The sequence below is a fragment of the Theobroma cacao genome, chromosome 1, assembly GCF_000208745.1.
Source record: "Theobroma cacao cultivar B97-61/B2 chromosome 1, Criollo_cocoa_genome_V2, whole genome shotgun sequence".
In the NCBI taxonomy this organism is placed as follows: Eukaryota; Viridiplantae; Streptophyta; class Magnoliopsida; order Malvales; family Malvaceae; genus Theobroma; species Theobroma cacao.
In genome coordinates, this window is record NC_030850.1 from 36,945,947 (window position 1) to 36,959,796 (window position 13,850).

The 13,850-nt window shown below is 38.1% G+C and overlaps 3 protein-coding genes across 5 annotated transcripts; 2 read left to right on the forward strand and 1 right to left on the reverse strand.

Annotated features, from left to right (window-relative positions):
* LOC18614611 (cation/H(+) antiporter 28) lies at nt 1,052-4,936 on the forward strand. Its single transcript, XM_018129966.1, has 4 exons — nt 1,052-1,262; nt 1,432-2,427; nt 2,540-3,130; nt 3,229-4,936. Exons 1-4 carry the CDS (start codon nt 1,059-1,061, stop codon nt 3,835-3,837), a joined length of 2,400 nt encoding a protein of 799 aa, XP_017985455.1. The 5' UTR covers nt 1,052-1,058; the 3' UTR covers nt 3,838-4,936.
* Nucleotides 4,667-6,382, reverse strand: LOC18614612 (DNA-directed RNA polymerases II, IV and V subunit 11). Of its 2 annotated transcripts, none has more exons than XM_018129949.1 (5): nt 6,207-6,374; nt 6,028-6,117; nt 5,825-5,903; nt 5,586-5,681; nt 4,667-5,001 (listed from the first exon to the last, which is right to left on the reverse strand). In XM_018129949.1, the coding sequence occupies exons 1-5, from the start codon at nt 6,257-6,259 to the stop codon at nt 4,969-4,971; spliced, it is 351 nt and encodes a 116-aa protein (XP_017985438.1). In that variant the 5' UTR covers nt 6,260-6,374; the 3' UTR covers nt 4,667-4,968. The 2 variants fall into 2 exon arrangements, with proteins under 2 accessions (XP_017985438.1, XP_017985446.1); XM_018129957.1 differs by having other exon boundaries at nt 4,723-5,001; nt 5,579-5,681; nt 6,207-6,382.
* LOC18614613 lies at nt 7,848-13,844 on the forward strand. 2 transcript variants are annotated; one of them, XM_018122273.1, is made up of 12 exons: nt 7,848-7,955; nt 8,089-8,428; nt 9,178-9,355; nt 9,489-9,538; nt 9,629-9,721; nt 9,801-9,889; nt 10,105-10,183; nt 10,429-10,511; nt 11,037-11,836; nt 12,208-12,291; nt 12,426-13,071; nt 13,412-13,844. In XM_018122273.1, the coding sequence occupies exons 1-12, from the start codon at nt 7,924-7,926 to the stop codon at nt 13,551-13,553; spliced, it is 2,616 nt and encodes an 871-aa protein (XP_017977762.1). In that variant the 5' UTR covers nt 7,848-7,923; the 3' UTR covers nt 13,554-13,844. The 2 variants fall into 2 exon arrangements, with proteins under 2 accessions (XP_017977762.1, XP_007052504.2); XM_007052442.2 differs by having other exon boundaries at nt 12,211-12,291.

The following is a 13,850-nucleotide window of genomic DNA, read 5'->3' on the forward strand; positions in this document are numbered from 1 at the left end:
AGAGAACGAATTCTCGGGATCGGAGGAAATGGAGGAAAAGGATTGCCGAGGAAAGTATAACCGTAGGGGAAATGTAATTCCTTCTCTCTTTCTATGATATGTCGTCGTCCGCGTATTATATACTCTTCGCTTTGCGATAATTATTTATTTTTTTAATTGAGTTTAAAATAAAGTTTCAAGCCGGGCCCGTAGCGTAAGAGGTCGGTGGTCACATGGGCCGTACAGCTCCATTTAGCTTTTAATTCTAGACTTGAAATTGCATTTTTATGTTTCAATTTTTTTAAAAAAAGTGATAATTTTATTGGAAATTCTAATTTCGACATGAGATAATTAAATAAAGAGACATTAAACTCATTTTATTTTGATTAGAAAACCAATTAAAGGAATATGTGATTATTTTAAAGGTTACAAATTTAAATATGAAAAATATCTAAAAATTTTAACATGGAAAAAAAATGATATTTACATTTGGATTGTTATGACATTGAGATGGTCATGAAGATTAAAAATTAAGTTAAAATTTGATATGTTGATACATCAAAGACAGAGAAAGCATGACAAAAAGAATGCTGAATGTTAGTTTGTTACTAGTTTGGTGCCTATCATGATTGTCGGGTTTTCAGGATTTTCAGCTTTTCGATCACGGCCAATGTTGTTTTGGGATGTGTCTGTCCTGAGCAAGCTGTGTAATAGATTGGACACAAGGCTTTGACGTGACTCCGTATCCGATAGATGCCTAGACTTTGTTTTACTTTGATATGCGGTACCATTGTCGGATGACTGTCCGAACAATTTTCTATTTGTCTTTGATTTTTGTCTAGGCATCTAGATATTCACCATTCACATGGCTCAATTCCCTCAACTTACTCCTTCATTTGCTCCTCATAAAGAGGCAACGATTTACATCCACTCACTCATCCTGGTGAAGATCCATCAGGACAAAGAACATAGTGACAATTTACATCCACTTTGACAAAAAGAAGAAGATTTTCTAGCTAATAGAGATCCTTCATCAATTGGGAAAAGAAGAGGAACATAAAGGAAAAACAAGGGTCAATATGTCAACAATGCCGAATACCAGTCGCGTCGACTCCACATCTCAAAACGTCACGGTGAACCAGCAATGCTTAAACTTTGTAGCCGCCACTATGATGAACGGATCTGGAAAGTTTCTTGCTCTGATTTCGGCATACGTTCTTAGCAGGGTCGTACACCACCTTTTGAGGCCTTTATCTCAACCTTACATAACTTCTGATCTTCTCGTACGTCTATGTCTGTCTTTCCCACTTTCTATACCAATTAGATTCCAAATATTTGGATTCAACATGAAAATAGATACGTTGTCCATGATTAAAGCGTATTTAGTTGTTATGTTTCGTTTCTTTTGTTGTGATTGAAAGCTTTTTTTTTATGATCTTCTAATGCATGCAGATAGGGCTAATTCTTGCTACCCTACCACCTGTACGTGACGCCTTTGCGAATCAATTCACTCTGACTTTGGACAATATTGTTGACTTCGGCATGATCTGCTACATGTTCGTTTTGGGTCTAGAAATGGACCCTTACGTGATCTTCAAATCACCAACTCGCCATGCAATGGTGGCCTATGCTGGAACGCTCACCACATTGATCATTGCAACCGCTATAACTCCATGGCTGCATTATTCAAGACATACAAACATAGTCACCTTCACCATCTCGCTCTCCATCCATCTCTCCGGTAGTGGCTCTCACATACTGACCCGCCTCATAACCAATCTCAAAATAGGCAAGTCAGACATAGGAAAGCTTGGAATTGGTGCAGGGGTGCACTCTGATATGATCACTATGTTTTTCCTCTCCATCGGTTATATTTTCGTTCCAACGGGGGACTTTGCAAGTGCTCAAGAAGGAATGAAGGGTGCCATCAAAGTGGGTTCTGCACTTGTGATCCAGACAATAGTCGCGGCAAAGATTTCACCGATCTTCATGAATTGGGTTAACAACGAAAACCCTGAAGGAAAGCCCCTGAAAGGCTCACACCTAGTGCTCTCAATGGCCTTCATGGCCGTCATATGCACCTGTGCACCGTGGTACGGTTACAACTCCTTCATGAGTGCGTTTATGGCAGGGCTTTTCCTACCATCCGAGGGGCGAATATCGAAATGGGCGATTAACAAAATCAACTACTTGCTAAGCACACTGTTTTACCCACTTTTCTTCTTTTGGGTGGGGCTTAAAGTTGATATCTTAAGTTTTCGAGCAGGCCACATAGACACATGGGGAAGGTTTTTTTCTCTTGTATTTATCACAACAGTTGGGAAAGTCGCTGGAACAGTCATCTGCGGATTGCTGTTAGGTTACCACTGGCCAGAATTGGTAGCACTTGGTTTACTTTTGACAGCAAAGGGTCATTTTCACATATACTTTGCTATTTATGGACTCAGGGTTAGTTGCCTTCTTATTTGCTTCAGCTTATATGACAGTTGTGTGAATTAGAACTTGGAAGTAAGATGACTTTAGCGATCAGAATTGATTTGTTTGTAATTGTTTGATGCAGAAGGAAATCATCGACATGACAACCTGCATCTCGATGGTGATTGTGGTCTTCTTAACGATTGTGCACACACCATTTCTTGTGAAGCATATAATCGAACGTGCAAGGCAACGGGTACCAATTCACCGGATGGCTCTTCAGTGGCTTGACCCTTCCAGCGAACTTAGAATCTTGCTGTGCGTCCATGGACCTCATAATTTGCCTTCCACAATTAACTTAATGGAGATCTCTAGAGGCACACCTGAGCCTGGACTTCTGGTTTACGTTACAGACATGATTGAACTCACGGAGCAATTAGCTGCAACGCTGGTGCAGGGTGAAGGAGTGGACAGCATGACGATAACCGACAAGTCGGTGACAGAAATGAGAGATCAGATCGGTCATGCTTTTCAAGCTTACATAGATGACAATGGCGGTGGTATTACGCTTAGCCGAATGCTTGCACTTTCAACATTCAGTGGCATGGCACAAGATCTCAGCGTTCTAGCAGAGGACTTGATGGTTTCCCTTATTTTATTGCCGTTTCATAAGAGACTGAATGCGGACGGTACACTTGATGGAGGGCATCCTGGTTTTAGATACGTAAATCGTAAGGTAACATCTCAAATTTAGAAAGAGTTTCATATTATCCTTGGTGATTCAGAATGATAGCAATTAACGACATTTTCTGGCCTGGTCTGGTCTGTAAACAGCTGCTTAGGAATGCCCCATGTTCTATTGGAATTTTGGTGGACAGAGGTTTTGGATCTATCGAGAAAATATCAAGATCATCTCTAACCAATGTGGCAATCATTTTCATTGGGGGCAAAGATGATCGAGAAGCACTGTCCTATGCTGGTCGCGTAGCACGGCATCCTGGAGTAAAGCTCACTGTAATAAGATTCCTAGTAGACAAAACTTCAGAAAATGCACCGAGGAGAGTGAATCACAGAGCAAGTGTGGCAGAGCAAGAAGAAGAGATGAAGCTTGACGACGAGTGCTTTGCTGAATTCTACGAGAGATATGTAGCAGGTGGGAAAGTCGCTTATATGGAGAAGCATCTTGCAAATTCATCTGAGACCTACACTAATCTTAGGTCTTTGGGAGGGCAATATTCCCTCATCATTGTAGGGCGAGGTGGGAGAGTAAATACTGTGTTGACACTGGGACTTAATGACTGGCAACAATGTCCAGAATTGGGTCCTGTTGGGGACGTACTTTCAGGGTCTGGTTTCGCATGCCAGACCTCCATTTTGATCATCCAGCAGCACAGTATTAAAGGACAACTAGATGGCCTAAGTGATGAGTTCTCCATTATGTAAACGGCAATGCTAGTTAGGTAGGTTTAAACCAAGCCAGATTATTTGTAGAGATGTAGCCGGTAGGAAGAAGAAAAATATACATTCTTTCATCCACACTTGAATTCCAGACATTGTCAACTCAAGAAAACGCGCAGCAACAATGCTCGGACACTAATGAATTCACTATGCGTTCCAAAACAGAAATAACCTTCCTTCATACTTTCCTTTGATGACATCACTATGGGCTCGGAGGCTTATTCCTGTACCGGAATGGCACCTTGCAGCCGTTCATGGAACTGTCACACCTGAGCTCTTAAATCAAAGGACTACGAAGGGCAAATCAAATTAATGAAGAAAATGAACTATTAACGAAATTTCATATGCAATGATGCAGATATTTGTATTGCCCTCAATTCAAGCCGATAACTCCTATTGTGGTGAATGTAAGATAAGCCTTTGTATCTAATTATTACGTGCTACCAAAATGATTGACATACCTCACATTAGAGAACTGTGAAACTCATTCCAAAACATTCAGTATGCAGACCCTCCTATAATTAAAAAGTATGTCCTTTCTCAAGATTATATATGGTCAATTTCAATTGACCTGCTCCTTTCAGACCGTTTCACAACTCCCTATTGGCTTAACCATATTATTTACTCTAGAGATGCTGCTTCCTTCAAAGAACATTCTGAAACCCTGCTATATTGACGATGCCAATTTCAATCATTCCAGAAGTACAGAACCATGGATCACTGAAGCACGAAGCATGAACCACAACACGAAGCATGAAGCATGCATACCTCAATTAGATGGAACAACAAAACAAATGCCCAGGCAGATATGAAATACTGCAATTAACTAGCAAGTACCATCAGGAACCACATAATCAATTCACAGATAAGTAAAATATGGTAAGGGATCAGCTTAGTTAGAAAAACTATAATACAGAATGCAGAAGGTTTTTGTTTCTTGAACTGCTTCAAGACAGACTTCATAAAACTGTTGTGACAAAAGTCTCAATAAGATAAATTGCTGCTTTTGATGCATCACAACTGTCAAAATGAGAAAGATGTCTCAAAGTAATAGGTTCACTTCCTTTTAAAGTCAGAACATAAATGCACACGATACTGAGGCACCTGAAATATGCATTAGTAGTCCCTTGAATGCTTTGCCAACTCAGCCTACAAAATTGAAATTAAAAAGTGTGAGGATGAAGCTCAATATAAGCACTAGTGCTCGGCAAAACTATCAAGATCGAGACTGACTTTCAACAGTAATATATTAAATTAGATATTTTGACTGTTTGAGTAAATCTTTAGATACGTGACACGCAAAGTGTTTGTGTACGCATGTGCACATGTCTGTGTGTAAGAGGGGGAGAGAGATAAAGAGAGAGAATTACAATCCTAATTTGTCACAGGTTACTGCCAATGCCCCTAAGGAGATCCTTCTATCAGATAAGTGCAGCTATGAAGAAATCATATTGTATGCGTAGCGCTACATGGAAACACTAATGACTAATCTACAATAAGTTAAGGCACTACTTCATTTCTAGGGAATATGATATTTATCATAAATCGTCAATATATAGGACATGTTCAAGATGTAGAACTACAAGAGAATCTCCTCATTAAAACTATGTTAGATTGTATCAACAATGTTGGACTTGGATGCAAAAGCTTCATGAGACATAGCAATTCCACTAATCTAAATAAAATTAAATAACAGTACAAATAAGTTAATGAAGAAAATACAGACGTAACACCTCAAATGCATTCTTCAGATGATCAAGTTCCTTGTCCAGATCATTGATAGCCTGATTATATGCTTGCATCGGAGAAGACTGGCTAGTTGTGTGGATCTACAAAATTACATCAAATCAGTTAAAACCCCGAAAATCCACAACCAGATGCAAACGATAATATACAACAGCTGATAGCGTATATAAAGTCAGCCCTGTTTGGTTCCGTAATACCCTTAGCCTAAAAACGAACAAATACTAACCCTAACAATGATTTTGTACTGCAGAGGGTGAGGAAGCTTGTAACCAGCAAACAAAACGTTCTCGTCTCTGTGCAATTGCCTGATTGTTTATCACCATTCAAAATTTTATGGCAAAATGAGCAAAAAATCAGAGCTTAATCCAGCTAAATAAACAAAATCAGACGAAAATTTGAGAGGGGAAGGATGTTATCTTATGCGCGCACATTCGAACGATGTTGCCGATGGTGTGGTCTTCTCTCTCGATAGTGAACGACGCCGCATTGATTATCTTGGTGTCTCTCTCGTAAGAAACCCTAAAGCAATCCAACCGACAAAAAAGACAACAGTGAGTTCGAGAGATTGAGGGTTTCCAGAGACAGAGAGGTTGGGATGAAGAAATTACTTTTTGGTGCCCTCGGGGACGACGAATCTCTCGTAACGATCGGGGGCATTCATGGTTTTTTCCTTTCCCTTCCTCTCTCTTCCTCCTCTGCGAGCTCTGGTTTTACACGGCGCTCTCCCGCTTGAGAATGGTTCGTTTGGCCCTGGCTTGGCGCCGGTTGAAATGTTATGAAGCGGCTTCGAGATCGCGGGAGGAGCAAGTACGACGTCGCTTCGTTTTCTTTCTTAAGAAATGACTAATTGCATAAGGGGTATACTAGTTTTGGTTATTTTGATTTCATAAATGGTACCATAAAAATATATATATATATATATCAAAAGGAGATATACCTAAACTCGTGAAGGTTATATAATTTTTTATAATGATTTAATTTGATATCCAAACTAAAATCACAAATTTGCAAAAATTGAAAATGTAAACCATATGGCAAAAATCACAAGATGTCACATTAAGTTGATAATATGTTAACAATAGACAAGTTTGAAAATGAAAATACTAACTATCAAGTTATACGTGTGTACATGCATATATATATATATATTATATAAAATTAATGTTTTATAATCTTTTAAACAATGTTTCTTTCAATTTAATGAATATTAATAAGTTTTATTAAGCTCTTTGTATCTAGTGGCATTATTTTGTAACTCTAAAAATACAGTTAACATTGTGAAACTTTAACTTTTGAGAATTCTTAATTTATATGTCATATCACCATGTTCGGAAGTCATATTTATATTGTTACATCACAAGTTACACCTATTTAATTTACACATAATTATTTATTGTCGCATAATTTAAGCAAATGCTTGTATACCAATTATTATAAAAGTGTGAAATTGTACACAATATTACGCAATTATAGTAAGAAAACCACAAAAAAGAAGGAAACAAATCTAACTCTTTCTAATTAGGCATCAAATCCTCTTTCTAATTATTTCTTAATTGACCTAACGTAATAAGATAAGGTGAGAATTAGGTAAAAATCACAAAAAATCTAACTTTTACACTCCATTATTCATCAAAAAGAAAAAAAATAATTAGGCAATCTTTTTTAGTATTAAAAAATGAAAAATAAAGAAAGTAAATGATGGTTTTTTTAACTTATTTCATTTAAAATGATACTTGAAATTTTGATCATTAATTGTCATTGTTTATATCAACGGATATAAAATGATATAAAATTTTCAACATATCAGAATGTGTATTACTAATATACATGAATTTTTGTCTTAAAATATAATAAAAATGAAAAAAAAAGGTGAGCAAGAGTTTTTTTTTTACCAAGAAAAGAAAGAGAAATTAAAACCATGAAATCAAACGCTGACATGGCAGACTGTGATTGGTAAATCGAGATCCCAGAGGAGAAGGCCTTACTAACTCCAGGTGGCAACGTTTCATGAGACAGAGGCGTTTACTTTGACCAAAACGCGCCGTATGGTAATCCCACCCTCTCCCTTGCGTAGTAGCGTTAAAATGAAACCAGATTCACAAAAACAGGCAAACAGAACCATAGCTACACGTCGCCGATTATTAATTTTACTCGTTCACTAAACCGAAAAAGAAAAAAAATATCGGGGGGGTTTTTGCTTTTTTAAAGGTTTTAACCGGCGATATTATTTTAATTACTTTTTAATTTTTTTTATTTTAATTTTAGGAGCCAGATCGCTAAATCTCTCCAAAACTCAAAAAATTCAAAATCCCAAAATCCCTCACTATGGCCTTTCACGTAGCTTGCCCAATTACATGGTACAATATTTTTTTTTCTTCATACACTCTCTCTTTAAAAAAAAAAAAAGAAGAAGAGGGCTCTCTCCTTCTTTTAACTGGCTCTCGAAACCTCGTTTTGTATTAATGTTTCTGGTTTCTCTTTGTTTTGTAGTCGGCGAATTTGCTTCTGTTCGCTAGGGTTTCCTCGGAATCTCCAGTCTCCCAACTCCAAGAATGGCTTCTTGCAGGAAGTGATTCGAGTCGAGGAGTTTCTGAAAGACCCCTGGGGCGTTAGGGTTTCTCGAGAGGGGACCGTGCAGGTCCCCGTTCCCAAAGTCGCACCCGTTCCGGCCGGGGATGGAGGCGGCGGCGGCGGCGGCGGTGGTGATGCTGCGGAGGAGGTCGCCTCCGTGTCGGCTCAGGCGAAGCGACTCGCGCTTCAGAGAAAGGCTGCCGCCGCGATGGTGGCGGCCGAGGATTATGCTAGGAGGGTTGAGTCGGGTGATATTGCGGTAATACTCTTGCATTTGAATCTATACATTTGTTTAGGTATACGTCTATATGTATATGTACGGTATATATTAAGTTTTGCGTTTGCATTTTGGTTTAGTTTTGAGTTAAATTTGGTGGAGTATGAATTTTTGTTGTAATTGAGGCTTTAGGGGGTTATGTTGTTCAATTTCAGCTACATTTAGGTTTATATTGGTAAGTTGACTTTTGGCCATACGTAGTCTGCAAATTTTTTGTGCACAATTTAAGTTTATTTTGCAGTCTCTTTGGGTTGAATTCTGTTTGTTGTTTACGTTATTCATATTTACTTTTGGCCATATGTATGTGTATGTTGATGACTAAATGTATAATGCTGGTTGATTGTTGATTTGATACCATAAAGCATGCATTTTGTAGTGATATCGGGATTCCAGTTATTGCATTTGAGCTAGATTTTGGGATTATTTTGCGGTTGCCCATCAGTCATTTTTAAAGTATGCTTTTTTATGTTTGGAAATAATATATCTTTGCCTGTCTATGTGAAACTATGTATGCAAATTATTATAGAAAGAAGGATTCAATGGTTAGGTTTTCTTTTTGGTAGTTTACTTATATGTTGACTGGAAACACTACTTTTTAAAATGAAAAAAAGGAAAGGAAAAAGGAAGGGGCCTGTGTTGGAGGTTGGGTAGGTCTCTATGTGCTTGTGATTCTATATAGTGTTCCTCTTCTGTGGCTTTTCTGGAAGTGATAATTTTCTTTTCCTTTACAGGTTGCATCAAAAAATTCTGTTGTAGAAGAGCAAGGTCAGTCCAACACAAATGTAATGTGTCGCATGTGCTTTTTGGGTGAAAATGAAGGAAGTGAGAGGGCAAGAAGGATGCTCTCTTGCCGAAATTGTGGCAAGAAGTACCACAGGAGTTGTTTGAAATCTTGGGCTCAACATAGAGGTACTAAATTTTATTGCCCTATCATCTTTCAAGGTGTAGCTGCTAGAAATTTGGGGCTTAGTGTGGAAGGACTAAATTTTCTTTTCTTGTTATCTTGTACTACTGCAGTCTAATACATTGGGCATGATTGCAGATTTGTTTCATTGGAGTTCCTGGACCTGCCCTTATTGTCGAACCTGCGAGGTAATTTATTATGTACATTAGTGCTCATTTGTTCTCAATAATGTTCAAATTTTTTGGTCACGCTTATTGCATCTCATCTCCTTACTTTAGGTGTGCCGAAGTACTGGAGATCCAACTAGGCTCATGTTCTGCAAAAGGTGTGATGGTGCATACCATTGTTACTGCCAACATCCGTCGCACAAGGTTGGGTGTGCATTGTTTATTCCTGAGTTTTATATCTAGATTAAAATAGAATGGCTCACATAATCCGTGGATTATGCAGAATGTTACTTCTGGGCCATATGTGTGCCCAAAGCATACAAGGTGTCACAGCTGTGGATCCAATGTCCCTGGAAATGGTTTAAGTGTGCGGTACGATTTTTAACCCATAGAAAAGAAGCATTTGCACCTAAAGTTTCTCCATCTGTGCATATCGGTGCATAATTTTTATTTTCAACGATTGAAACTCTTTAATTTATCATTTGCCTTTTTTAGTGTTTGACAACTGAATTTTTTCATGTCCTCTGCACAAGTATTTCTTTTAGTATTGATACCTAGGTTTTATCATTTTCTTGTAAATCTCACAGGTGGTTCTTGGGATACACTTGTTGTGATGCTTGTGGAAGGTTGTTTGTGAAGGGAAATTATTGCCCTGTATGTTTGAAGGTAAATTCATTCTTCTGATTGTTATTGGTGTTTGGGTTGGTCCAATTCTAGGTACATAGATCCCCTAGCTTATAGATTTTGGAAAGAATCTCCTCCCCCCAAAAATTGTTCTTTGATGAAAAAGCAAGAAATATGGGTATTGTGGACTACTTTTGATTTGATTATAGAAGCCATGCGAATGCTAACATGCTTCATGATTTTCTACAAAAAATGAACTTACTAGACATTTTTGTGCAACCTTACAGGTTTACAGAGATTCAGAATCAACGCCCATGGTTTGTTGTGATGTTTGCCAGCGCTGGGTGCACTGCCAGTGTGATGGAATCAGGTTCATTGCTACCCTTGTACTTTTAAAGAACTACCAATTTAATTTCTGCCCTGTTATCTTGTGTTTATTGCTGGTTTTTGAATGTTGATTATTTTGAATGGGCTAGTTGCTTTTGTATTCTGATGTTGAATTTAACACTAATAGATGTGTATTGAATTGAGCTTTTATGTGGTCAATGTGGATAGTTTGCCTTTCAACATGCACTGAGTCCACTGGGTTTATTCCTTGTAATTGTATAGGGTCAAAATGGATGGTTTAGTTTCTCAAGGGTTTTGCAAAATGCTATGTGCATGAGCTGTTTTTATCACAAACACTATAATACTCTAGTGAAACAAACAAATACACCTTGTTTTGAAATTTCTAATCTCTAGCTCATTCATATGTCGCTCAAAGTACAAGTTGCTAAAAAACAAAATACTTTCTCTGCATGATTGAATAAGTTGTAGAAGACTATTATGGTTTCAGCTTTACAGAAGCCACACAAGTTTTGGATCATTGTTTATTTATGAAAGAAGTGTTTTGCAGTGATGAAAAATATCTGCAGTTTCAAGTAGATGGAAATCTCCAGTATAAATGTGCAACATGTCGTGGAGAGTGCTACCAGGTTACAGATCTTGAGGATGCTGTTCAAGAGCTTTGGAGAAGGAGAGACAGAGTTGATCGAGACCTGATTGCTAGCTTGAGGGCTGCTGCAGGGCTGCCAACCCAAGAAGAAATATTTTCTATCTCTGTATATTCAGATGATGAGGACAATGGTCCTGTGATGCCAAAAAATGAATTTGGACGTTCTCTGAAGTTCTCTCTCAAAGGGATGGCTGACAAGTCACCAAAGAAGAACAAGGAATATGGAAAGAAATCTTCAAGTAAAAAATATCCCAAGAAAAAGGCATATCAGGCATCTTTCATTAGCAAAGGAGAATTGCAGTTGAGTCTTGAGGAGAATCAGGATATCCATTCTCAAGTATACAGCTTGGGTGAGGACAGGAACAATGAAGTTGTGTCTAAGAGAAATGAAGGACAAGATATTTCTTCTCCTGTTGCTGGAATTTGTTCTACCAATCAGCCAGGGGTTTTGAAACACAAGCTGGTAGATGAGGTGATGGTTAGTGATGAAGATAGAACATCTCGTGTTCTTAAAATCAAAAGCAACAAATCACATGATTTAGACAGTGGAGATGATACTGGAAAACATGGTAGCAAGTCAAAGACTGTAAAAGCAAAGAAGTTAGTCATAAATCTAGGTGCACGAAAAATAAATGTTACCAACTCCCCAATGTCTGATACTTCAAGCTTTCAGAGGGAACAAGATGTAATTCCCCACAATGGTATGCTCTTCTCTGTCTTTGAGATAATTTGCACTGCATGATTACACATATTATGATGATCATATTTTTCTACAGTCAGACATCCATCATTCCTTTAATATGCTGTCAGTCTAGTAACCTCCTAGATTGCTACTTCATATTTCTAGCTGCATCCAAAGATCTGCATTAGGTTTGATTAACTGTTTTTTTCTCTTTTATTTCTAATCTTAATTAAGTTTAGGTTTTTCACCAATCCCTTTTGTTTGCTAAAATTGTACATATAAAATGAACAAGATATTAGATGGCATGCATTATATTAGTTTGTTATCATCTCTGGTTTGGAAAGATTAATCTAAACGCTATGCTGCCTTTTCTCTTGTTTGACTGATTAGCAGGTGTTCAAGATGCCAACCAACAGAGAATGGATGACAAGTTTATGCTGGATAGGCGTGACAGTTCTGCTAAATCTGGTGATGGTAATATAGCAATTATGATCCATTCCTTTGGTGTTAAAAAGTTTAGTTGTTGTGCTGGCATTGGTGACCAGTTGGAAGATATTTTTCTTTCAAGGTTCTGGAATTGAGACAGTGGGAATTTTTTGTGTTTGCAGGAGACAGAATCGATCACTCCACCAAGTCAAGAGGTGTGAAAATTGCAGGTAGAGAAGGGAATTTGATAAAGTTTGGAAAAATTAGGTCAGAAATTCCTGAATTAAGGTCCAAACTTGGTGCAGCAAACAGTTCTGATAGACATGGAATTGTTCCTCACGAACACACGCGTGTTACATCAGGAAAAAGAAGCATTGATGGCAGTAGGCTTGCGGCTGTGCCTTCAGGTGAGGTCTCTACCCTAAGAGGGGGCAAGGTGATGTCAGGAAAGCAGTTGGAAGACAGGGCTGATATGTATGCTGAAAGTAATGAAGATTATGGTCGCACACCTGTCTTGAATTCTTTGCCGAAAGATTCCAAACCGTCTCTGAAGTTTAAATTGAAGAAACCTAATCTTGAGAATCAGAATTCTCAGGTCCATTCTGAGGAAGAAAAGAGTTCTATAAAGGGCCAAAGGTCAAAAAGAAAGAGACCATCGCCCTTCATGGAAAAATCATTGTTTAATGAAGATGAAGATCTTGATGTCACACGATCGCATCAAGACAGTTTAATGGATGGCATGATGGATGCTAGTTGGATTTTAAAAAAGTTGGGTAAAGATGCAATTGGAAAGAAAGTTGAAATTCATCAGGCATCTGACAATTCATGGTAAGATTTGGCTTCTCTTTACCACTGACAAACCACAAGGCAAGGGTAAACTGGTAGGCCTATGGCTTTCTAGTCCTTTGCTCATGATTAATCTAAGTCCCTTAACCACGCACCCCTTTTTTGTCCATATGCAACTGCAAAACATGTACACTTCTGGATTTGAGCTCCAAAAGTAGAAGAAAGAATTTGTCGTGGTTTCAATTTCATGAAAGATGGAGACGATGCTTGTTTTAATTAGGGTCCTTAGTCTCCACCCAAAGCCTGCTTTAATGGTTCTAGATTGTAGATTCTTTGGTACATTCCCTGAATTTAATCCTTATTTTTCACATTGAACTACCAGGCATAAAGGAGCTGTTACTGACGTCATTGAAGGCACATCTGCATTATCTGTCAGGCTAGATGATGGTAGAGTGAAGAGCTTGGAACTTGGGAAGCAGGGTGTTCGATTTGTTCTTCAAAAACAAAAGAGATCCAAAATTTGAAAGCCTAATTTATTCTTAGTGAGTGGATTTGTAGAGATTTTTCCATTTTTCTGATGAGGCAGTTCTCAGGCTCTGAAGGACCTCACAATTGGAGTTCTGCTGCGTCTTTTTTTAATTTTTTTGTTTTGCCCTGCTTTTGTATTGATGCTACTCTATAGCTTAGGCATTTTCTTTCAGGCAGTTCATTTTTCTAGTGAAGAATCAAGCCTGCCCATCAAGGTTATATTATAGTGGAAGACTGTCCAATTTTCTTTTGCACCTCCCCTCTCAATGCATGTATTTGATTTCCCATCTGAT